The following is a 25667-nucleotide window of genomic DNA, read 5'->3' on the forward strand; positions in this document are numbered from 1 at the left end:
TGATTCTCAGGTCAGGCTAATGTACTGTCTGGCTAGAAGGCAGGTCAATAGCTGATCAATAGAAAACAAATTATCTCAGCAAATCTCTTCACCAACTGTAATAATAATCTTCTCCAGCTATTCCTTTTTGTTGTATATTCAGTAATATACAACCTTCATCTTCCTGTGTAATTGTGGATTGATAATGGTTTGGCAAAGAGAGTGCGAGTTGGCAACATGGAATATTGTTCATGTTATTTTTAGTTGGTAATTGTATCCTTTAGTTTCTCTTCCATAATTTATTATTTGACCAATATTGCCCTATAATTATTCTTATTTGTTAGAGGATGCAAATAGCTCATTGAGTTTGGTTATTTAGACAGTGTTATCAGCTGTTTGCAAACTCAGAGTACGGAAGTAAAAAAAAAAAAAATAGGAAACTCCAACTTTTCTGAGGTGGTAGATGGTACAGATGAAATCGAACCTTTTTTTTTAAAAAAAAAATGTTTCTGAGCTCACTTGAGCATACACTTCATATAGACTAAATATTCAGCACACTAGCATTTAGGTACACAATTCTTTTTTAACAATGCTTGGGGTTGGTCTTAAACAGCTGAATGTATAACTGCCATGAAGCCTCTAGGTGTTCCATACCAGTCCCAAGCCTGGATATAGGAGGAAGGTTGGCCAGATGAGTGATGATGCGCTGATCGTAAAACAATAATAATTAAAACCAGATATCACTATGAGTGACTGACTAAATGGTGCTGGCTCGGATGTCGCTTGTATAATCAAGGTCCGCAATAACAGTTGAGTGATAAGGGTTGGGTTGATAAGGTATCTACTGAAAGACAATTACAGCTAACACATGCGTCAGTTGGAACGTGGAATGTCCGAACACTGTGGGCAACTGGAAGACTTTAAATTTGGAGCTGCTTTGAAAGGAGGTGGAGAGATACAGGTTCAACATATGTGGACTAGCAAATATGTGTTGGACAGCATCAGGAGAGATGTGTGGTTGCAAAGTCATTTGGTCAGGTAACAAAACGAATAATGAGGTAAGAGTCAGATTCCTTAGCAAAAGAGCTAGAGGAGCACTGATAGGCTACAAAGCTGTGCGTGTGTGAGTGTGGGTAGTGAGATTCAAAGTGAAACCATTCAACATCGTGGTCATTCAGTGTATGCACCCACATGCAACAGTATAGAGGAAGAGGGTGAGCTATTCTATAAAGACTTGACAAAGATGCCAGAGGAGGTACTGAAGAGAGAGTGGAATGTGAAGGCTGGAACAGATAACAAAGACTGAGAGAGAGTCTTTGGGAAGGTTTGGATACAGAGAAAGAAACAAACGAAGTAAGTAGCTACTAGAGTTTGCTGCGGAGCATGAGATAATGATCTGCCACATGAGATTCCAACAAAAGGACTTAGGAAGTGGACATGGGAATCAAACAACAGGAAGTCCAAGAACATGTTAGATATGATCTTGATAAGAAGAAGATGGGTACCGTCAGTACAGCAGTGCTGAACTTTCCAAGGAGTGGATATTGGCTTGGACCACAGTCTAGCAACGGTGAACATCAAAGTGAAACTCAAGAGACAGTATAAGACATAGTTTAAGAAAAGAAGAGATGTGTTGAGGCTAGGTGAGGAAGAAATAAGGAATACATACAGAGCAGGACTCGAAGAGAAGATCAGGAATGTGGGCCGAGAGAAGGACCTAGATAAGAGAGTTGAAGGGATAGCCATAGTGATAGAAGAGGCAATTGAGCAGACAGTTCTGGAAGAAAAGATAAGTAAGAAGTGGATTACACAGGAGACGCTGAAGTTAGTCCTAGAGAAGAGAGCGTTGAAGATCAGAAGGGATATTTCCAAGAGAGCAGACCAGCAATATAGAATGAAATGTAACAAGGTAAGGAAAGCAGCCAGGATGGATAAGCAAAATGGTTAGATGAGCAGTGTGAAGATACAGAGAGGTGGTACAGCTAGTGTGAGACCAGGGAGGTGTATACGATGATCATGAATATTAATAGGAAGTGGCAGCTGAAGCAGAGGGTGAACAAGGAGAAGGTTGTGCAGTGATGGACGAAATATTGCACTGGTCTGTACAAAGCATAGTTGGACCCGAGTGTCTCAGAGAGACTGATGGAAGAACTAAAAAATATCTCCAGTGAGCATCAAGAGTGAGACTGATATTTCAAAGGAGGAAGTAAAAAAAGCAGTGAAATTACTAAAGAACAACGAGAGCCCTGGAAGTGATGAAGTCACTGGAGAGAGAATCAAATACGGCAGAGAAAGTATGATTCAGAAAATACACTGATGTATGTAATATAGCATGGAAAGAAGGGAAGGCACCTAAGGAATGGACAAGATCCGTGGTGGGGACAATAAACAAGAAATGGAGCATGTTGGAGTACAGGAACTACAGACTGATTGCCCTAATGAGTCATCTAGGCAAGGTGCTGATGATGATGGAGAGAATGAGACTGCAGATAGAAGAACATCTAGCAGATGAGCAAGGGGCATTCAAGAAAGAGAAGTACCACGAAGCAGATATTGGCACTGAAGATACAGCCGAAAGAGAACCTGCTGCAAAAGGTTGTACAACGGAAGTTATAGCTATTCAGGCATGGACGATGAATGAAAAGTCAAGACCCTGGTATTCAACATAATGGATGGTTTGAAAAGGAGAAGCAGACCCCACAGGGACCGCGTAAATGATTGGTGCAGAGCTAGTCTACAGAAACTAAGACACTCTGTACTGGACAGGGAAAGATGGAAAGAAATAGAGAGGGAGGCATCAGACACAAATGGGAACTGAGCGTGTGGTGGCTTATGATGGTGAACTGAATGTACATACACCACTTTGAAATTTTGCTCTTTAACATGCATGTTTGGGATGGGGGAGGGTTAAGCTTTTTCTTTCATTTCCCATTTGTCTTTGGCTTATGATATCTCCTTCTTACTAGTCCTTGTTCCTGCACAGTTCAAGGGGAATCAAGTGAAGGGATTTTATTCCACTCCAGTAATTATTAATTAATGCTTCAGGCTTGGTAAATAATTAAGGGCTCAGAAACCTGGCCTTCAATACAGCAGTGTCATTCTAAAAATGTTTTCAAATCCATGAGTCAGGTTTCCAAACAGTTCAGGACTCCTGGCCATGTTTAGGCATTTTTTTCAGTCTAGACCTTTCTGTGAAATAAGTCCATCAGCTAATAAATCTTTTTGTGTAAGAAAAATACTCTGGCATATCTTTATAATCTTTCATACAGCTTTTGAATTCATCTTCTGAATTATGGCACTGTTGGCAATTGCGGTGTGTTTGTTTCTTCTAAGCTAATTATTTCCATTGCCTGTAGCTTTATCACACATTCCTGTGGTGGTGGGGGAAATGAGACCTTATCTCTCACTCCTGAGTAGCATTGACGAAGTCAATTCAGATGCTTTTGCACTTTGAATTTTTTGAGAGTACAATTGAAGGTATTTCGGAACGATAGTATTTTTATGCACGCGTGTAGTGAATGGGATTGTGAGTTGTCATCTTCGGTAGTGTCCCCATGGGTGCTCCACTCTGGGTGTCGGTGGGCCCTAGGCTCAAGATTAACCTTTACTAGAATCCCTTCAACCATTGGCCCTAGAATAGCCCTCCGCTGAAAAAACAGCACGGGAGACCGAGGGTATAGACTCTGCCCATCCCTCTACCTTGATTGGTGCCTCAGCCTCCATGGCAGGTCCTTCCCTGGTGCATTCCTGGCCTCTGGCGCCATCTTCATGGGCCATGCCAGTTGAAAAGTCTGCCACGATGTCCCTGGTACAGTCTAAGGAGGCACTGCTCAAGCAGGTGCTCATGGAGCCAAGCTGCAAGCATTCAGCTCTTCACCACTTTCAGCACTGCTAGTTTTGGCTGCTTCTACTCCTGGGCATAAGAGGTTATCAAAAACAAAGACCCTGCCCTTGGTGCCAGAAATGGAACACAAGTGGCACCTCTCTAAGTCTCCACACCATTCACAAGAGGCACCAGACTCAGGACCGCTCAAGTCCAGAGCTGAGGCACTGCCCCACTCTTGCATGGCACTGGATGAGGCATCACAGCAGTATCGGCACTCCGCCTTGCCTAAGCCTCCAGCGCCAGAGCACACCACGGTGTCCAAGGAACATTGCAAAGACTTGCTGCCCAGCTCGCCATACCGTTTGTCCCTGCCGCCAACTCCATCCCCATGTTCATCTAGACGTTTGGGTTCTTACATGGCTCAGGGACAGATGGCCTACCCCAGGAGGGGTGGTTCTGACTGAAGGAGTGTCTTTTCATTACAGCACTCCAGTCCCACATACTCCAACTGGGAAGACATACCACGTGCCACCCACAGCCACCCTCACAATGGCTTGCGCACCACTATCCATATCTGCAAGAGCCCACTCCTCACTGGTTGCCTGGCAGGCAGGGTTGCCCCGATTGCCATACTTTGCCAGCACCGTCCACTCTGTCCAGAGACCACCCTGGGTCGTTGCAGCTCACCACGTCAGCTAGGTAACCCTTGTCACGGCACTCTGAGGCAGAGGACTGCCTGTCAGAGGTTGAAAACAGGTACCCACTGCACCACTCCTCTTCATTACTGGACGACGCACTGATCTCAGTCTCTCCTCCCGCCATGGACAATTCACAGGCTTTTCAGAATCTGTTTTTGTGTGTGGCCCAGGCTCAGGAGAAGGACCTGCAGGCGGTGCAGGTCAAGCAGTCCAGGCTTCTTCGCATCCTGCAGCCCGCACCTCCTCCAGAATTAAGCTGCTTATGGACAAAACAATAAGGGACCCCACGAACGTCATCTGGCAGACATCAATATCCATTCCTCCCACCACCAAGGGGGCCATTAAGAGGTATTTTGTCATCTCCAAGGACACAGAGTTTCTATTCACCCATCTGCAACCAACCTTGCTGGTGGTTGACACTGTCCGTAAAAAGCCCAAGTCCATCTTTTCCACTCCCCAGGATGAGGTGAGCAAAAAGTGGGACACCATGGGATAAAAAGTTTATTCACTGGGCACGTTACTCCTCTGGGTGGCAAACTATGCAGCCATGCTGGATGACTACGACCACACCCTGCTCCTTTTCCCAAGGCCTGACCCACTACTCCTTCCATCTCCCTTAACTGTGGTCACTCTTCCTCTGCTCTCACTCTTTCACTGGGCTGAGGCAGGCTCCAGCAGGGGATGTGGAGTCCAGGATGGGGTCAGAAATGAGGGGTTCAGGGTGCCAGAGGGCCAAGGGCTTCAGTTGGGAGGTGCAGACTCTGGCATGGGGCTAGGGGTGAAGGGTTTGGGATGCACAAGGGAGCTCTGAGCTGGAGCTTGACAGATTCAGTGTGTGGAAGTGAGCTCAGGGGAATGGGAGAAGATGCAGGCTTCAGCTGGAGGTGTGGGCTTGGGGGATGGGTTGGGTCAAGGGGTTTAGGATACAAGAGGTGGTCCAGGCCTGGGGGCTCGTGGTTGGGTTTGGGTGCCAGAAGGGGGTGTGGACCTTGGGAGGGAGTGTGGGTGCAAGGAGGGGGGCGCTGGGTGGGAGTATAGGTGCAGGTGGGTGTTCTGACCTGGGGCAGAAGGTTGGGGTGCAAGAGGAGATTTGGGCTGCAAGCAGCTCCCAGTCCAGGGTGCTAAATCAGGGTTGTTGCCTGCCCTGGCTCTGCATAGTTCCTGGAAGTGACCAGCATGTCTGGCTCCCCCCAGCAGGGTGGCCATGCAGCTCTGCATGCCACCCTTGTTGGCAGGCGCTGCCACCACAGCACCCATTGGCTGTAGTCCCCTGCCACTGGGAGTTATGGAGCAAGGAATGGGAGCAGCACATCCAACTTCCCTTTTTGCCCTTGTGCCTTGGGGCCACACTGATGTGATGGCTGCTTCCATGATGAACACAAAGCTAGGGCAGGTGGGGAATCTGCTATAGCCCTGCTGTGCTGTCAACTGGACTTTTAACACTGACCGAAGGTCGATAGTGTTTTATGTCCCCCTCCTATCACACGCATACCTACACTGATTAAAAAACCACACACAATCTGACTGTTTAAAACAGTAAGGCATTGATTCAAGCTGCCAATGATCCATTGTAATAAGAGCAAAAGCAAAACTGCAGTTGTGGTTGATGCTAACGATTAAATGTACACACTGTGATGTAGCAAATGAATTTATGCGCAGATAGCAGTGACTTTGCATAGTGATGTGCAAGTTTAACAGAAATATGTCAGAATACATAGTGCCATCTAGAATGAAATGCATGGCATTGTCTTGGGACCTGGTAAGTCTAGAGCAGGAGTCAGCAACCAAAATAGCATGAAGAGCCATTTTTTGCAAATTTGGTTTAATTAAAAAAAAAAACAAAAACAGGGCAGGAGCTGCAATGCATGTGAATACGCAATGGTCCTTCATAAATAACATCAAGCCATACTTTTTATAGGCCTTATTTTAAGAACAGCGCATGCACAGTGATTTGTAACGTGATACATGTTTGCTGTAGGATATTCACAAACTTCTTACATGTTCTTTTTCCTCATACTTCACACACGTTTGTACCGCTATCTTCCTGAGTTTCATTCCTGAACCTTCTCTCTCCAAGAAGGATGCTAGTTGTCATCTGCTTCCTCTTGTCAAATACAGTAAGGCTACATCTACACAGCATGCTGCTGTTGGCAGGGTTGTGCAAATGAGGGCACTCAACAATGCAAATGAGGTGCTAATTTACAAATTCCATGCCTCATTTGCATACTCTTGCATGATCACTGTCCCAGCAGAGGCTTCAGTCACCATAAAAAACAAACTGTGTAGATGGGAGGGGTCTGTTGACCAAAACCCCCCTTGTCAACGCTCTTATCCCTCATTTTTGTCAAGGGTAAGGAGCTATCTTCAAGTGGGGTTTGGTCAACAGACCGCCCCCCCCACCATCTACTTGGCTTGTTTTGTGGCAACAGGAGCGTCTGTTGGGACAGTGATCACGTGAGTGCCTGTCTAACACCTTCAGTCAGATGTCCAAACAGGATCAGTGCTCCATCCCTGGGCATATTAACAAGCTGTTCAAAAGGAAAGGGACATAAACCCGCAACCCCTTAATTGCAACATGCTACTAGTAGTAGGAAAAAAAGCCTAATTACAAGAAGTGCCCTCTACGGGATCTGAGTTGTCCTCTGAAGCCACCTCCTGAGTTAAGGGGACTGGATGCCTGGGATCTAGCTCAACTCACAAATGTTCTGAAGACTACAGCAGGCCCCAGTGACAAGGGTAGTGTTTTGTTCATTGAGGTCTGAGTGGGTCAGAAGGCACTTGAACCTGGCTTTAAAATGGCCAAAGGCACATTCTACCACCATTCTGCACCTGCTTAGCCTGTCATTAAAGAGCTCCTTACTGGAGTCCAGGGTGTCTGTGCGCGGCTTCATGAGCCAAGGGAAAAAGGGATAAGCAGGTCACGCAAAATCGTTGAGGGTATTTCCATGCCCTCAGTGTTAATTTTTTCCTGGGGGCCTTCTAAACTCACCAGAATTCTTAAGAGTCATGGGTCCTGCACCCTTTCCAACCACCCCACATTGATGTCAGTGAAACAACCTTTGTAATCCACAAATGCCTACAACACCACAGGAAAGTACCCTGGCGGTTAATGTGCTCTGAGACCTGGTGGTCCTGTGCCAGGATGGGGATGTGCTTTCCATCTATGGCCCCACCACAGTTAGGGAACCCCATGGCAGCAAATCCATCCTTTGTCTCATGCATGTTCCCCAGAGTCGCTGTCTTCCTTTGGAGAAGCATGTTGATCGCCATGGCTACCTGTGTGACAACATTCCTCTACCAATGATTTGCCCGCTCCAAATTAATTACCCACTGACCGGTAGCTGTCTGGCATTGCAAACTTCCCACGAGTAATTGCCATGTGCTACTCAACTGTCAAAGCAGGTCTTAATCTGGTATCACTCCGTTTTAGGATGGGTGACAGCAGTTCACAAAGTTCCTTGAAAGTGGCCTTATGCGTGCAGAAATTTTGCAGCCACTGCTGGTCATCGCAGGACTGCAAAATGGTGCAATTGCCACCAGTCTGTTCTGGTTTCACAGCTCTGAAATCTCTGCTCCACTCTGTACGGTGACTCCAGTGTTGCCAGAAACTCTGCAGTTGTTCTCTCTAGAAGTTCATGTCCATCAGTGCCCTTGGTAGCAATGAGCTTATGCGCATGGGCATTATGTCTGGAAGATACTGCATTGCAGTGCTGGAACTGTGCACAAAACACTGTATCAAACTTTGAAGTGTGTCGGGATCCATGTTATTCTTTGTAATGGCAGGTGGTAGTCAAGGCGAAAACTGTGTGAAAATGACAGCCAGAAAGAGATAAGGAGAATGCATTCTGGGATGATACCAAAACACTAGAACAACTGGTGGCAACTTTTTTCCGCAGAAGACACCAGTACAAAATCCTCAAATGCAATGGGGGCTGCAGGAACTGGGATAGGTGCCCACAGTGCACTGCTACCACAGTTGGATGCAGGCAGCCTTGTTGGGGACACACTAAATAGACTTTCTGAGCTGGTCAGATGCATAGGATCTGTCAGCTCTGCATAGCCATAGCCTTTTTCCTGCATGAACACCTTCACTTCTAGACAGGCTGCAAAACACGCGAGCACATTTTCGCTGGGAAGCTGCTGTACCTTGTGCTGGGGAAGGTTGAAATACTGATATTTGACCTCTTCAAAAATTGTGCACGACTGCTGGGGGTTCAAGCCTTTTGCCATTATTTTGTTTGACAAATCTGCCTTACCAGGGTCATCACTTCTGTGATTTTTGGGTGGAAATGTTTGTGCACAGAATGCTTCTTGATGAATTATGCAGTGAAACGACATCGCATTATGATCCAGCATTTTCTGCAGTAGAGAGACAAGCCCCTGGGGTGCCCCTTTCATACTTGGTTCCCCTTTGGTTGCAACTGAGATGATGTGGCTGGTGTTGATTTCATTTTTAGACCGTCAATGACAACTGAGAAAATAGCTACTCCCCTTGTTTTGCCTATGAGCAGCAGCACCTGCATAAGCTCCTCTTGTGGTCCTTCAAAATTCACATACCTGCCAAGAAGGGCAACTTGTGCAACATCATCAATATCGCTCGACTCATCACAAGCAAGAGCGGAGCTCGAAGCTGTATTACTGTCCTTAATTTGCTGGCTGTAGATATCTGTGGCCATTTTTAGAGTTCTAACCCTCATTGCAAATGAGTCATAAAGGGAGCCCAGCCAAAAACTTGCTATAAATGCAAAGAATTGGGTCCATTAATTTTGAAATTCTCTGTTTTCATCCTCATTTTTTTCCTCTTTTTTTTTTTTTTTTTTTCCCTGAATCCTTTCCAACTCCACTTCAGTTATGCCTGGTTCAGACAGAGGTGTGAGGGGTCAGCACACCACAGTTGGGAATGGTAGTGGGTGAGACCTCGAGAGCAGCACAGCTAAGGTGAGGGGAGTTCAGCAGTAGCCCAGCTTCAGGGGCAGGAGAAGGAACCAGAGAAGAGGCATGTGGGGGAAGACACACCCAAACCACTCCACACCTGTGCGGAGCAGGACCCCACTCCACTGCAGCCTGATGCACCATGTTCTCCTTGGGCCCAGATGGGATCCAGACCCTGCAGGGGGAGTTTTAACCCCAAGCCCACAGGCACAGCAATAGGGGCAGCCCTCTCCCCCACTGCCCTGCTGACCCCTGTCCTGCCCAGATGTGAGAGGAGGAAGAGGAGTAGTCGTCACTGGCCAGTCTTGAGAGAGGAGCTGTTTTTTCAGGTGCTGCAGGGTGGGGTCATTCTAGCATTCGGGGCTGCAAAGGAGTCCTTAAAGAACTGCAGGTTGCCAGCCCTTGGTCTAGAGCTTGTGCTGTACGCAGTGAGTTTTTTTCCTAAAGCTTTTCACACCCCTTCACCCCAGAATACATTTTGTACCTCTCCAGGGAGACCCACATCCAAACTTGAGAAGCTCTGATTTAGTTAAGTTAGGGAGGAAAAATCCATACTTGAAACACTTCACCTTTTTTTCCCTTCAAACAAAGATTTAAACATTTTGAACTAAGATTTAAGTCAGTGCTTCTGGGAAGGGCCAAAATTTTGCAACTTGGAGAGAAAAGTGTGTGTGTGTGTGTGTGTGTGTGTGTGTGTGTGTGTGTGTGTGTAAAAAGGACTTAGTAGGACTGCTTGCAAGCTTAAATCTAAGGATGTGTTAAATCTTTGCAGGCCCATGTCCTCCTAGAGTTGCATCTGAGCGATGGTTGAGTGCATAGAAATGGTTGTGTTTACAAAGATAAATTGATGAGTAGTCTCCTCTACAAAGAGTTTAAGAATACCTGGTGTATGAGAGTCACTGTATAAAACAAAAGTCCATTCTGTTGAATTCAGTTTTAACTTTGTTTTTGGGCCACCAGTTGCTCCTGTAATGGGGAGCACAGCGGCTGGTTTTAGAAAGAGTGCTTTGTTGTTTGAAAAGCAGGACGATGGCTTCAGTCTTTGATCACAACTAATGAGCTCAAATACTCTCCGTAGTGCTTTGGGTGATGCAAGAGACACATTAAAATGGGTGATTTAGAAAATAAGTCTATAAAAGTTAGTGCGTTCCATGACTGTTGGTCCTGCTTCTGTGTATCTTTGTCAGGTGAAAAATTACGTTATTTTATGTCTGTTTTGTTTTAAATTGTTCGGTTAAAAATGGAAGTTCTCATGTATTTTTGTTAGTAATATTAACGTCTTGTTGCTTCTTTTTGTGCCTCACCAAAATGGCTTTTATTCTGAAAATCTAGAGTGTCTTTTTGATTAGTGTGTGTTTATTTTATTACTCAATACATCTTGCATTTCAACCATTGGTGTCTAACTTTTAGATTGCCTGTGTATGAAGACATTACTGTTCAGTCTTGTTTTAATTTCTTTATTTTTTTCTGTAGTATAACTACAAAATGCATATGTAGCAGAGAGATGTTTCTTTTAGATTTTACTGTCACGTCTTGATCTGTAAGTACACCGTCTCTTTTAGAGAAGTGTCTGATAGAGCTTTCCACATTTTATAGTTTTGGGGATTGAGTTCTTCCTTCTGGGGAAATGCTTCCTTTGCCTTCACTAGTGCACCCACAGAGATAAACATACCCAGTTTTAACAAGCCGCAGCAGATGGCATTCCAATAAAGGTTCCAGTAACAATTCTGTAAATGCCTTGAGGCCATACGGAACCAATTACAGCAGCAGACATGGTGCAGCACTCTTAATGGAGAACATGAAGTAGTCCTGTGGCACCTTATAGACTAACAGGTATTTTGGAGCATAAGCTTACATAAGCTTGTGATCCAAAATATCTGTTAGTCTATAAGGTGCCACAGGACTACTTGTTGTTTTCGAAGATACAGACTAAACACAGCTACCTCTCTGATGCTTGTCACTCTTAGTGGGAGGTTGGTGGAGAAGAGAGAATGAGTATATACAAGGAGACAAAAGACAGTCTGGGTTAACATAATTTGGAAGTGCAGAAAGTTGTTAATGACAGGGAAACAAAGGGCAGATCAATGAAAGCAGTATATCCCACAGGCATGAAGAAGCTGGGTTTTGACTGGAAGAGGAAGGGGACGTACAGTGAAGAGTAAATACTTAGGAATGTATTAGAGAGGTAGCCATGTTAGTCTGTCCCATGAAAGCTCATGACCTAATAAATGATTCTGTTAGTCTTTAAAGTGCTACTGGACTGCTTTTGTTTTGATACTACTGATAATGGGCCTTTTCCACCCTGACTGAATAGACGTCAGCTCTGGCCCTCCCTTTTACTGGGCTCCCACTCTTTAAATACTCCTGAAACCATCCCCGCGACTCATGCATATGGTGGAGCAGGTCTTTGCCCACAAAAGCTTGTGCTCCAAAATAGCTGTTAGTCTATAAGGTGCCACAGGACTACTTCTTGTCCTACTTAGGAATGGGTGAGTAGAGAAGAATGAGAGGAAGAGAGAACACAGCAGGAGGAGCCTGTGCTGGTGGGGTGAGTGCGGTAGGGCACAGATGGCAGGTACTCCCACATACAGTGTGTGCGTACACACACAAAAAGAAAAAAAAAATCTAGAGAGGAATGAATAACAGACAAAAAGCTGAATAACTAGAGTATGGGCTCAAGATGGGCTGAGAAGAAGAGAAAAGATTCAGTATGCCATTGTAATGCAGAAGGAAGGAAGACAAGAATCCTGGACGGTGCTGGGTAGTCACACCTCCTTGTAAAAACTTTTCAGCCCCACTCTGCATTAGGGCTCTAGAAATAATCTAGAAATTTGGGATTTTTTTAAACAAGAAAAGCAACTGTATTCATACCAAAACTGTATGTACATACCAATAGTAGCCTGTAAAATGATGATTATACAAATATCTAAGCTATACAATAGTATTGCTTATATAGTTATCTGTGTAACACTGCGTAATCATACAACATTTTCACTTAGGGAAGGTGGCCAGGTGCACCAGCCGATTGAGTCAGGAGATCTGGCCTCTCCAGTGACATACTGTGTAACTTTGGGATAACGTCTCTCTTTGCTTGAGCTTCCCCTATGTAAATGCTGATGGTAATATGGACCCCTGATTTGTAAGGTGGTGTGAGATCTAGCAAGCATGGCATGAGACTGCCTGCCTATACATCTTGCAATTTAAGCATCCATTCAAAAATTAAAATATAGGCTGCTAGTTTTGAGGAATTGGGCTTGGAGGAAAATAGATGATTCAAAGAGAATAAGTTCTCACTGGAGTTTGCTTTTTGTCTATCAGGTTCCATCTATACAGCAAAGTTACTCTGAAATAACAGCCACTACTTCGAAATAACTTTGCAGAATCTACACTGTGCATATGCTATTTCAAAATAAATTCAGAATAGTGGGTGCATTATTTCAAATTTTGTAAATCTTATTGCAGGAGAAATAATTTTCAAATAGCAATTTTGAGATAGGTACTGTTAAGACACAGAACAGCGCTATTTCATGGTGTCCAATGGCACTATTTTGAAATCGGCACAGTGTTTCCAGACATGCTGTTTTGAAATACCTGGGTGTTATTTCAAAATGCATTCTTGTTTTTAGCTCTGTTATGCTGAAATAAACTGTTTCAGAATAGCTATTCCAGAAAGGATTATTTCAAAATGACGCTGCTTTGTCGACATAGCCCCAGTGCGTAAGTAGCTGGGTTTAAAGTCAGAGACTTTGAGAAAGAGAGATGCTCAAAAGAGGGGAAAATAGAAAAGGATACTACTCAAGGGGTGCACCTACACTAGGAACTAACTTCGAAGTTAATTTAGAAGTTAAGCAGTACATCGAAGTAGCCAGCAGAGAGTCTACACGCATTTTACCGTTACTTCAAAGTTACCTTCAAAGTAGGGAGCCCAACTTTGACGTCCGTATTCCATTCTTGAGAATGGAGTAGTGCCCAACTTGGAAGTTTAACTTTGAATTAGCGTTTGTGTAGACACTCTACTTTGAAGTTGCTTATTTCGAAGTACAGCTTATTATTTTCTGTTGTTTTTGTAGTGTAGACACAGCCGAGGAGTGTGACACCCCTCCCCCAAGCATTTATACCAGGGTGTGTTGGGTGGGGGGGGGCATGGAGAGAGAGGGAGACATGATAGTCCAGGAAAAGTGGGTGCTGATACACAATATTGAAGGCTGCTCTGATGCTAAGGACAGCAGGAAGAAGGAAGTAAGTTCATAGATTTTATCAGTTTCAAGGCCAGAAGGGAGCATTGTGATCCTCTATCCCAGTGGTTATCAAACTTTTTTGTACTGGCAACTCCTTTCATCTAGAAAGCCTCTGTGTGCACCACCTTCCCACCCAAATTTAAAATGGGGGAGGTGGATAATTTAATTTAACAGGGTGGGTCTTGGGATGTCAGTTGGAACAACACACTAGCCACAGGGCTGACAGCTCACAACTCCCCCTGGGTCACAAGTCTGACTGAGAACCTCTGTTCCAATGGTTACGTCACCCTCAGTGTTAAAAATTTACACCTTAATTCCACTCCTAATTTGTCTAGCTTCAACTCCTCCTCATTGGATCTCGTTGGTAACTACAGCACATGTAGTGCAGTTTAATTAAAGTGTCTTAAGGACATTGTTGTCTGAGGGTGAAAGGCAGCTGTTTTTATGTGCTTTAATATCTAATTCCAATCTATTTGTTTATTTTATAATTTGTGTTGCAGTAGTCCCTAGGAGCACAGGCATACAAGAAAAAAAACAGCCCCTATCCCAAAGAGCTCATAGTCTAAGTACTGACAAGAGGCATGGGATGAGATGAGCAATATTTCCATACATCCATGTCTGGGTCTGTAGCAGTGTTCCCTGTAAGCTGAACACTTGGGCAGCCACCCAGGAGAGGGTCAGATGCTGCGCAGCTGATTAGCTGGCAGCATGTTTTTCTCTTGGTGGTGTACAGCCACACATGCCTCAGTGTACACAGCAGAACTAGAAGGAACTCTGGTACATAGCACTGCGAATAGAATCCTTGAAATAAGTAATCCTAAATCTCAGTGTTTGGATAGTCACAGAGGGGTGGCCGTGCTAGTCGGTATTTTCACAAAACGAAAAAGCAGTCCTGTAGGCTTGTCCGTTTTTGGTGCACAAGTGAAATTGTCATATGTGACTGCCATGAGACACAGTGTAACAGTAAGTAGGTTAGTAAGGGTGTCCAGCTGTCATGGAAGGATTGCAATGTGTTCTGAGAATAAACTTCTGCAGCCCAAAATATTCTTTGGGTGCAGGGGGAGAATGTTATGCTGTCTTGGTTTGTAAAGGTATTTGACCTGTGCGTTTTGGAGCTGTGAGATCAATAAGGAGAGAGTCTTCCCTGGAAAATAAAGGTTGAACCTTTGAAATCCAAGACACTCTGGTCTGCCACAGATGTTGCAGGATCAGAGAGCCCTGGTGGCTGGGAGGTGGGGCCAGCTGGGCGACCTGAGTCCCGGAGCCCTAGCTGGGACAGCTGCAGCTGGGCTGGCAGTGTAGGGGCCAGCAGTGGCTGGGGAGCTGTGGCCCATGAGCTGTATTTGGTGCCAGGAAGCGGGCAGCCTGTGGCTGGCCCCAGCCATGGCTGGGGTGTGGAAGGGGCAGCTGGGGTTGGGAAGGCAGGGCTGAGACCAGGGATCCAGCAGCCCTTGGCCAGGAATGAGAAGTGGGCGGCCCATAGCTGTGGAGCCAGTGGCCTGGGCATGGAGTGACAGTCTGAGGCTGGGCCAGGAGGCCACAACCAGGGCTAAAAAGGGATGGGGTAGGGGGACAAGAAGCCACAGACGGTGGCTGGAAGGGGAGCCTGGGAGCGGGGGCAGGAAGCCAGCAGGGAGTATTGACCTGTCCTGGTTGGGCAAAATCCCTGGTCTGGGACTACTCAACTCCCAAGGGTGCCAGACCAAGGAGGTCAAACCTCTGCTTGTTCTGATTCCCAAGTCACCTTGTAATTTGATTATCGTTAGACTCATGCTGATAAAAAGAAAACTAAAGAATGACTTACTCAGTGTGATGTGTTCTATACAAATAGGTCTCAGACAGCCACACACAAACCTGCTCCGTTGTGCAAGCTACAGGATTAATTTCAAATAACCAAATGTGTGGCATGTGTGATCAAAGTTTTCCTAGTGAATTGACATTTATTGTGACATTCTCAAACCCTGCTTCATTGTGGGGTTCTTTAAAAAAACATTTAAAACAAAACAAACTCACCCTGATGCAGAATTTGAATTAGGGGTTGATTGTATACTGTCAAGAATTTTGTATTCTAGGTTTTTATGCAACACCTAATTAACTGGTAGAACTTACTGCTAAAAATACTATTGAAGCCAAAGCTCACAGAGGTCCAGAAAGAATTGGTTTACATTGGCTAGATTACTAGTATAGATTGGACCTCCCTGGAACCTGACTGGTCCTGAACAAGGGAATTTTCCAGACCTTGGGAGATCCCCTGCTACTGGCCTCAGCTCCCACCAGATAAGGCTCCAGCTCCCAACTCTGATGGGCTCTGAACTGCTGGCCCTCCTGTTGCCTTTCTCCTGGCCACCAAAGCTCTCTGGCCCAGGAAAATCCATGATTGCTGGACCATAGTCTCAGTTTAGGGAGGTGCAGCATGTATTGGCAATTATCAGGGGGGATTCTGCATTAAATGACCTATACTCTGTGTGGATGTGGCAGGTTACAAGACCTCTACAATCTGTTCACGTAAGCTCCAGAGAAAGAAGAGTGCTATGTTGTGCTACACATTAGCACATGCTCTTATTCCTTGGGTCTCTGATGTTTACTGTTTTCCTTTTTTCTCAGTGTGTCTCTGTGAGAAGCAAGTAAAAGTACAGACTTCTATTTAACTTTCCCTGTCCCCATGTCACTTTATAAAACCCACAAAGCTATCCTAGTGCTCTGTATCTCAATAGAGTTACTTAAAAGGTATATTCATATCTGTTCACAAAAAGGGCCCTTCAATATCTGAAACTTTAAACTTTTGGTGGGTATGGTTTGCAGTAAATGTTACAACAAACACGATTTCTGCCTTTAGTATAAGAGAGACTTCGTACAAATCCATTTTTGGAAGCCTTTCTATCGCCAGAGTAGTCTGACCAGAGGTAAGGTATTTCCCATGTGGCTACGGTTTTGTTTTGTGTGTTGTTTTTTCCCCTCCCAATAAGAAATCCCTAATCAATCTTTAGGACTTCGAAGTTTAGTAAGACATTTCATCTTGTGCCTCAATGTATGTGCACATCTCTACCCTTGATTTATTCACGTCTATGAGCACATATGAGTGGGTGAATAGATTAAATGAACATATCTGTCGTGTTGTACACAGAGAGGCTGTGGATTTGCAGACAGATCTTAGTAGTGAAAAATCAGGTCCAACACTTAAGGATGTAAAAAAAATGGAAAGGTTTGAAATTCTATTAAGGTTTTAAATTAACAGGTGGCCGTACTGCCATGATACAAAACTATGGTCTGCAGAAAAGGATAAGGGGTGGGACTGAAGGCTAAGTATACAAACGTCATAGAGAAACAATGTTTGAGTGTAAGTCTGATTTTCTAAATGTGCAACTTTAGAAGTAATCAGCCGTATGTCCGGGGCGATGCCACCCTTCGTTCTGATGCATCTTTGCAAGGGAAGTAGATATTCATTGTTTTTTGTCCTTATCTGAAATGCCAGTTTTGACTCTGAGACTGGAAGAGTTAATAAATAATGGACTTAGAATGTGCACTAAGTGTACTTAGAGTAATACAATATAAGGTTACAAATTTTCTTTCCTTTTCCAGAAGGAGACCAAGGGCCAGTTTCTCATAGATCATATCTGCAACTATTACAGCTTACTGGAAAAAGACTACTTTGGCATTCGATATGTTGATCCTGAGAAGCAGCGGGTATGTAGATGAGCACTCAAATTTATTTCTAAGTAATATTTAATTGATCTGAGTAACAAGCAGCCAAGCTCTAATGCAGAGCTGTAGTATCGCTGTTGAATTCCGCTCAAACCTTAGTCCATAAATCATTCTAAATTAGCTTATTAAATTCATTTCCCCTCATATATCTGATTCAAATAACCAATAAATATAGGTCTATAGATCTGAGGATAATAGGTGCACTTTAAATTGTGACTGCTTCTAGCTGTCGTCTTTGCAAATCGGGGAAAGATTGTGTCATGAAGAACGATGGCTGTACTAAAGGGTTCTAGCTCTAGTCTCTGACAATGCACTGGATTTCATACTACAGGTTCCACCTCTCTGCTCCAGCCTTCTCAGGTCCTCAGTGGCCCTGAACGAGGGATTTTGCTGGACCAGGGTAGTTAATGTCCCCAGGTCTCTGACCATCCCCACTGGAGGATCTCCTCCCTGACATGGAGCTCCGTGCCGAACAGCCAGGGGGTGCTGGCTACCCATCCGTGGCCCTCCATGGGGTGCTGGGAGGCCGCCTTAGCTTGCCTCCTGCCCCAGCACTCTGGTCCAGGAGCATCCCTCGTCCTGCTGGTCAAGGAATGTTGCCAGACCAGAGTGCCGGTTTTCAAAGTTGCAACCTGTAGTACATTTTATGCAGGGACTGTGTTTCCTTTGGGGTCATTGGCAGAAAGCACATTGACTCTAGCAGCAGAAGTCAGTCAGCTATCCCAGTTTCATTTTTATAGGTGGTATGAGCTTAGAGAGCTGTAATATGGAAAAAGGCTTGTCAGAGGTAATTTTCCAATTAGCGTTCACTGTTAGCATTGTTGCATTATTTCCAGGTAATATACTTGGCCAAGTGTTAGTACCAATGTTGCGTGTGGTCCTTTGCACAGTGATTAGCACGTTCTCCTCTCTGACTGCAATTTTCCTGTATGTCTGAGCATCCTTCTTTTCTCTGTATATGTTCTTGAATCAGCATTGTTGGTTGCAAAAGATAAGGGACGGTCAGCTTTGGAAACGGAACCCTGTGGATGGTGAAGCGAGAACGGTTCTGTACCACACTGTTGCATAGTTAAGGCTGAGCTAGGGGCTTAAGAGGCACAGTGGCAGAGCAAGCAAGTCTCTTCTCTCTGGAGACCTGCAATAGGTCGAAATTGGGTGTTGGTCAAAAGTGAAAACGAGTTTGACAATCTCATTGTAGCTCCTGCTGGATGCTAGTCAGCACCACAACTCAAATAGCCGTTCGGCAAAAATCAGCATGTTTAGCCCCCTCTGATTTGACCTATAGAGTTGGAATAGAAGTGGCAGAGCTGCTAGGACTGGGCTGCTTGCACATCGCCTGCCTTATTAGAACAGCGTCCATTAGCAATAGCTGAGATCGTTATCCCCCATAAGCAGTGAAACTGAAGGTAGTTACTCTGAACTAGAATTGGCGGAAACTATGATATATTTTGGTTTTTAAACACCAGCAGAAACGGAGGGAGATCTGTTTCTAATTAGATACCAGTTCTGGCTTTTTTGCGTGATCCTAAATCTCTCCTGAGTAAATATGTTAATGTTGTGGAATTATGTGGGACAGTCTTGTGAGCTAAACTTAACTGTCCTGAACGACACAGAGAGCAAAACGCTTGTTTATTTAGAAACTCCACCCTGCGTCGGTTCTCCTTTCCATGCTCTGTTTTATTGTATCCTTTCAACTTCAGCCCTATAAGCATTTTACATATTGCTTCTAAAGAGAGATTTCTGCACAGAGGATCCTGCATTAAGGGTTGTCCCCTCCCCTCCATAAGCAGCACCTAGTTTAGGGGTGGCCAACCATGCATATGGCTCTGTGATCAATGAAATGCGGCTTCAGTTCAGAGCCATGCACCTGGAGGACTGCTCACCGCCACTATGGGCATGTGCTCTAGTGCCTGGAGGCAGAAGTGTGTGGTTGTAGCAGTGGCAGCTCTGGTGAGTCCCAGGAATTGGGTTAGAGTGGGGTGGGGTGAGGTGGAGATTGGGTTAGAGTCGGGGGTTGAGAGAGCTTGACACTGGACAAGGTGAAGGGTATTGAGCTATGCATTATCTATTTTTATCTATGTAGCTATATCGATAGATAGATAAAATACTGTTATATGGATATCTATCGACAGTAAGTAAAAATGAATAAAATGTGCACTCTGTCCATAGCTATTCTGGCTCTTTATCCCTAACCGATCTAGTCTTCAACAAGCACATTAAACTATCACCCAGAGATACCCAGTACATGCTTGTTCAATAAGTGAGAAGTTGAAAGGTGCAATCAGCACATCCCTTCAGTCACTCCCTGTCAGGAGTATGTACTTTTATGCTGGTGGTAGATTCTGTTTTGACCTTTATTGGGAGCTGCAGGATTTCTGACTGGAGGCTGAATTCATGGAAACCAGTAGTGCCGAACCTGATGATGTTATCTGAGGGACTACACTGTGTGCCCTTCAAGGCAGAGATGCTTCCTTTTCTGTCTGTGCAGTGAAGCTCCAGCTTGGATTAGGGTCTTTAGACACTATCGTAATATAAATACAGGTTGAACCTCTCTGATCAGGTACCCTCAGGACCTGACCACTGCCTAATGAGAGAATTTGCTGGACCACAGGAGGTCAGTATTGTCTAGCACATTGCCAACGCTTCCACTGCTTACTGGGCTCTTAAAAGACATCTAGGGGTAAATTACTGCTAAATAACAGAACAGAACACTTGAGAACCAGGACTTGTGGGTGTAAACAAACTTTATGGGACCATGGGAAGCTTGTCTATGCCCATGATAAGTGGTCATCGGGCTACTAAAATCATATTGCTGGACTAGAGAGATTGCACATATATTGGGCACTGTTGCTGCTTATAATTTTAAACAAATATTTGAGTCCCTCACTGTCTTGAGCCCAGACAATGCATATAGAGTGGTGAATATGTATAAAAATAAATATCCTTTGTTCCAAGGAAGCAATGTTGTTTATTCTGCATTTGTCTTTCCCTTAATCTTGAGTGAGTTCACTTACCTGAGTTTTACCTGTACATCACAGGCAGAAGTGCCACATGTAGCTGGAGCTTTTGAAAAAAATCTGTTCTGTTTCTCTGCTTGTTGTACATGAGTGAATAGGAAACTGTCCAGACATTGGATCCACATTCTTCCCTATCCATGCCTACGAATGAGAAATGGTCAGCCTTGTCTCACATAACCTGTTGGGGCCCATATTGTCATTAAAAATAATGGATGACATTCAGAAATATGCAGCTTAACTGGAAAAAAAAATAGAGCAGTACATTAGAAGTGGTGATGTGGGAGTCATGGTTTGATGGAGGGGTAGCTTTACACATAGGCTGTGTCTACACGTGCCCCAAACTTCGAAATGGCCATGCAAATGGCCATTTCGAAGTTTACTAATGAAGCGCTGAAATGCATATTCAGCGCTTCATTAGCATGCGGGTGGCAGCGGCGCTTCGAAATTGACGAGCCTTGCCGCCGCGCGGCGCGTCCAGACGGGGCTCCTTTTCTAAAGGACGCCACCTTCTTTGAAGTCCCCTTATTCCCATGAGCTCATGGGAATAAGGGGACTTCGAAGTAGGCGGGGCCCTTTCGAAAAGGAGCCCCGTCTGGACGCGCCGCGCGGCGGCAAGGCTCGTCAATTTCGAAGCGCCGCTGCCACCCACATGCTAATGAAGCGCTGAATGTGCATTTCAGCGCTTCATTAGTAAACTTCGAAATGGCCATTTGCATGGCCATTTCGAAGTTTGGGGCACGTGTAGACACAGCCATAGTTTCCCATATTTTCATTTGTATGATTCAGCTTCCTGAGTTTATTCATTTGTGCTAATAAGAAGTGGGATCCCAGCAGATGTTTTGTATTGTGAGAAGCAAAGATACAGAGAAGTTACTGAAAGCATGAAGTCACAATTAGCCTACAGCACAGCGCGTAGCACCAGTGATATCAGGAGAAGCATGGCTCAGTGACTGCCACCTGCAAGAAGCCTTAGGAGAGGCTTCCGAAGTGTCGCTTTGTTTTCACAGCCTCTGTAAGGAAGAGGAAAGCCCCTATTTTCATAATACCTGCTGACTGATTCATTTGATATGTCTTATAATAAAACAGGGAAAAATGAATTCAAACGAAATCTATAAACAGTACATCAGGCCCATTTTGTGAAACCGATTGTGCTCTTGTATTATTAAAATAAGATGTCCCTCTTTTTAAAGCTGTGGAGTTTGGTTTGTCAAAAATTTCTTCAGAACCTGACTTATGATAAACCACTGCTGTGTATAAATTATTTAGCACCATATGTTTGACAGGATGCTTCATCATCCCATATGCCTACAAAGTGTGGAAATTTTAGACAGTGACTAAAGACCAATTTGCAGAATTTCAGAAGTAAAGCCTTACTCTTTGCGTTTGTTCACCCTTAGCATTGAATTTTATTCTAGTAGCAGAGCCAAAACAAGCACAGATTCCATAAGAAAATAATGCTTTTGAAGTTATTAGCAAATAATGTACAAAACATTATTGAATACTTAATAGCAAAATCTGACACCTAAAAAGTAAAGTTCTTGCTGCTGCAGAATTGTTTATTTGGAGTTGAGCATATGTGAAACACTACCAGCAGAATTCACAACTGCATAGTTACTCTCTCTGTAAATGTGACCATTACTTCAATCTGAATGATTCAGCATACCCAAGAATGAACTATCTTTTAACAATCTTCCTCCAATCTGGAGCTGTGTGCATTTGAGGTCAAAGGTAGGTGTTTTTGTTTACTTTTGACAGAATTGATCTCAGTTACTAGTTCACAACATGTTCCAACACACACCAGTATTTTAACAGGTGTGTAGGGTTCCCCTAAATATCCTTCTGAAATCCCTTAATGGTGAGCATCTGAGCTGGTCGTGAGCATGCGGCTTCTACTTGCTTACCCTTCAGTTGTGCACAGCTTGCCCCATAGTGAATCTTGGTTTGCTGTAAAATCCTGTCTAGCAGCCACAAGATTGGTTTCAATTACATATGGGCACACATGGTTGATTGGGCAGTGCACTTCTAGAGGTTCAGCCAAGGTTTCAATCTAGTTAACTGATAGATACTTGGAAGAAGTGGGAAACCACTGTCCTATCGGGATAAAGACAAGGGAAAAGGAGTCTAGGGAGCCTGCAGACTCCGTAAAGCTAGCAGTGATGCGGTATAATGATTCTTCTAAACAGGGATTGGACAAATTCCAAAAAATCTCAAAGTAGTATGAAAACCAGCAATCATCCCAGATAGAATTCAACAGTGTAGCGCTGCGGGTCAGTGCTATTCAGAATACTCTCACCACTTCCATAGGGGACCCCTTCTACAATAAACTCTCTCACATTTGGTAGCCCTGGGACCAGGAGGTTGCCGGATGTTCTAATATTCTGGATGATAAACAGCTATACCTAGCAATGCATAACACTAAAGGAACACTATATTAGTTATTAAGAAACAAACAAAAATGCATGCAGAGTACTTTCTTTACCAACAGTGGTAGCTGTATGCTGTAAACCTATACTGTATTTGTGTTTACTTTCACTATACCATACTTACCGAAAAGATAACTCAAATTTACTTATGGTTAAATGCCAGTTATTTGAGAGTTCTGGATAATAGTATGCCAGATATGAAAGCGTTTTTACTCTGTGTGTGTGTGTGTGTGTGTGCGCGCGCGCACATACATGTGTACACGCATGGTTTTTATACTGCAGTCATTGCTACAGTATTTGAATAGTATCTGTCATGCATGTTCTCTCATGTCCTTCATAGAGGGAGACATATGCATGGAGGAGTATCTTGTTTTGGTAGGTCTTTTAAAACATACATGTTGTGTGTTTGCTCGGTCACTGTGTGGGAGTGTGAGAGAGAAGCCTTGGACAAAGGGTTGAGGTTTGTGATGATCTTTAATTTCTGGGGGAGTTCGTTACACAGACTGGCCTTTCCCCCGAAGTTTGGAGGACAAGATGTGCTCTCATGGTCGTTGGTGTTGCTGATGAGATGTGCTTCAATGTTCTGTAGCACTTGCATTTCCTAGGCTTTTGTTAAGGCTGATTACACCTCTGAGTGCAGAAGGTTGGGTCTGCAAGTGACCTTAAAAATACCTTCCCTCTATATGATTCTGCTTAAAAGCTTCCCAAGGTTGCAGATTGCCTGACCCTGGAAGGTAGCTGCCATCACCCAAGTGAGAAAACCCCTCTTTAAAATCCAGGAAGACACAGTTGGGATGTCTTCCTGTGGGGTAACCCTAAATTCTTAACCCTCCTTTAGGAGAGAGCTTGAAAACAAAGAGGAAGAAATTACGCTGCAGTCTTATATCCAATCTCTCAGTTTTAGGCATGCATATACACAGACCCTTTTCTAGGACACAGGAATCAAATCATTTCCTTAATTAAAAATGTGATTTAATAACAAAACAAAAGATAAAGTATACAAATAGTGATAAAGCATACTTGGTTGCTAGATGTTACAGAGGGTAGATAAAAGCACGGAGAGTCACTTCCCTGGGATTGAGTTTACAAATTACAGTCTACAGCAGGGCTACTTCAGCCAGCCTGAGAAGTCACACACCAAACCCAAAATAAATAATAACCAGTTTGTGGCTGGCTATACGTTTCCTTTCTGTTTCTGTATCTATATACACTCAGATACCCTTGTGGCCTGGATATTTACTGAATTCCTTAAGTCCTGCTCAGGCTTAAACATCTCTGTCTCTCCCCTCCCAGACACACAATAGAAACAACCCCTCAGCAGGTAACTGCTTTAATTCAAATGATATCCTTTTTCCCCCCTGCATTGGCTCTCGTGGCCTCTTGCCAACAGAGAACCCACTCCCCGTGTTTAACCCTTTGCAGTCATTCATTCATGACATCTTTGTGTCCAGGTATATTGGATTGCACTGCGGTGAAATGAAAAATGCATGAATAACTGAGACTAGGTTATTATCCTTCCAGATGGAATGGAGTCTCCTGGTCAGCTGGAGCTGATGAAAGGAACTACTCGTGGGTATTGCTATTTGATATTTAGCGCAAGCTGGGAATCGAAGAATGCTTCTGAACTACCGACTGACTTGACAGTCGTGTGTGTGTGTGTGTGCGCACGTGCGCGCGCACACAAAAAAAAAAGCTGCACTGTGGCTGCAAACCTTTTTATAATGCGTTTCTCTGCCCCCTGGCTTTTGTCTTGATGGGATTCAGCTTCAGCTGATCTTACTCAAATGTTGTGATTTTTTTTTTGAGCTAAAGGTAATAGAAACTCGTTCTGAGAGTTGATACCACATATGTTGAGAGCCTTTAGCGAGGGCTTAGAATTATTTGTATAACTGGCATGTATATTACAGGACGAAACCCCCCATGCAGTTTCCTGAAGCCATGCAACGTTTAACACAGTATCCAAAAGATAACCCTACGTCATTAAGACCTTTTGGAAGTGTTGGCAAGTGCAGAGTGCAGCTGCTGTCCTCCATAGCCATGCTGGCTGCACTTGTTCTCAAGAATCTGCATTAGATACCAGATGGTGGTGAAGTTCAAAATACAAGGAAGGGAAGAAATTGGACAACTGCTTTCATCTGTTGGCTGTGGTCCTACTGGGAACTGAGAAGTGGGTGGGTGCAAGCCCACCCACAGCTATAATATCCCCCCCTAAAGGCTGGGGGGACCCGCTGGGCTTGGGACAACTGAAAAGAAAGACAGGGACTGGCGTGCAGGTCATAGAGTTAAAATGAGGGAGCTGGAAGTGGCTACCAAGTGGAGAGTCCCAGTCAGTGCCCACTGGTCCCCAAAGGCATTGAGGGAGCTGGTGGATGCTGCCCAGAGGAACTCTGCCCAGATTCGTGAATGGATTAAGGAGCAAAGATAGGCCCTACACTTGCAGCCCCCAACTTCATCCAACTTCCTCTCCATAGTTTTATAAATTGCCATCTTGGCCATAGCTGTGAGGAAGCTGACAAGGAGGTCCTGAGACTTTGTGGGGCCATGGCTGTCATGTGCAAGGATCAGTAGTTATGGGAAAAGTGCAAGAGGTTCTGAAGGAGCTGGAAGAGGAGCTGTAACCTGGTGCACTCAAGGTGGATGTGTGCCAGGGTCTCTCTCATGTCACAAAAGGAACAAATGCCAGGGACAGGGGTAAATCATGCCAAGTGCACACTTGTCCTCACCACACCATGGAGGATCCTCCAACTGCTTTTCCCTGTGGGACCTGGGACCAAGGTGGAATACAGACTGGTCCACTGGGGGTCGGCATCTGTTGGCTGTGGTAGGAGAGTTGTTTACAAGGCCATTGTAAA

At 44.5% G+C, this 25667-nt stretch overlaps 1 protein-coding gene across 6 annotated transcripts in view; it reads left to right on the top strand.

Moving 5' to 3' along the window:
* The window catches only part of FRMD3 (FERM domain containing 3), a 249462-nt gene that overhangs the window by 78669 nt on the left and 145126 nt on the right, over positions 1-25667 (top strand). For 3 of the 6 annotated variants that reach the window (XM_074995192.1, XM_074995197.1, XM_074995199.1), the window contains exon 2: positions 17253-17357. The exons of 1 other annotated variant lie outside the window; for it this stretch is intronic. In XM_074995192.1, the coding sequence (XP_074851293.1) occupies positions 17253-17357 (105 nt within the window). Of the gene's footprint in view, positions 1-17252; positions 17358-24336; positions 24385-25667 lie in introns of those variants that run through there. 2 more of the 6 variants (XM_074995195.1, XM_074995193.1) reach the window with 2 other exon arrangements.

This window comes from Carettochelys insculpta, chromosome 5 (genome assembly GCF_033958435.1).
Source record: "Carettochelys insculpta isolate YL-2023 chromosome 5, ASM3395843v1, whole genome shotgun sequence".
NCBI lineage: Eukaryota > Metazoa > Chordata > Testudines > Carettochelyidae > Carettochelys > Carettochelys insculpta.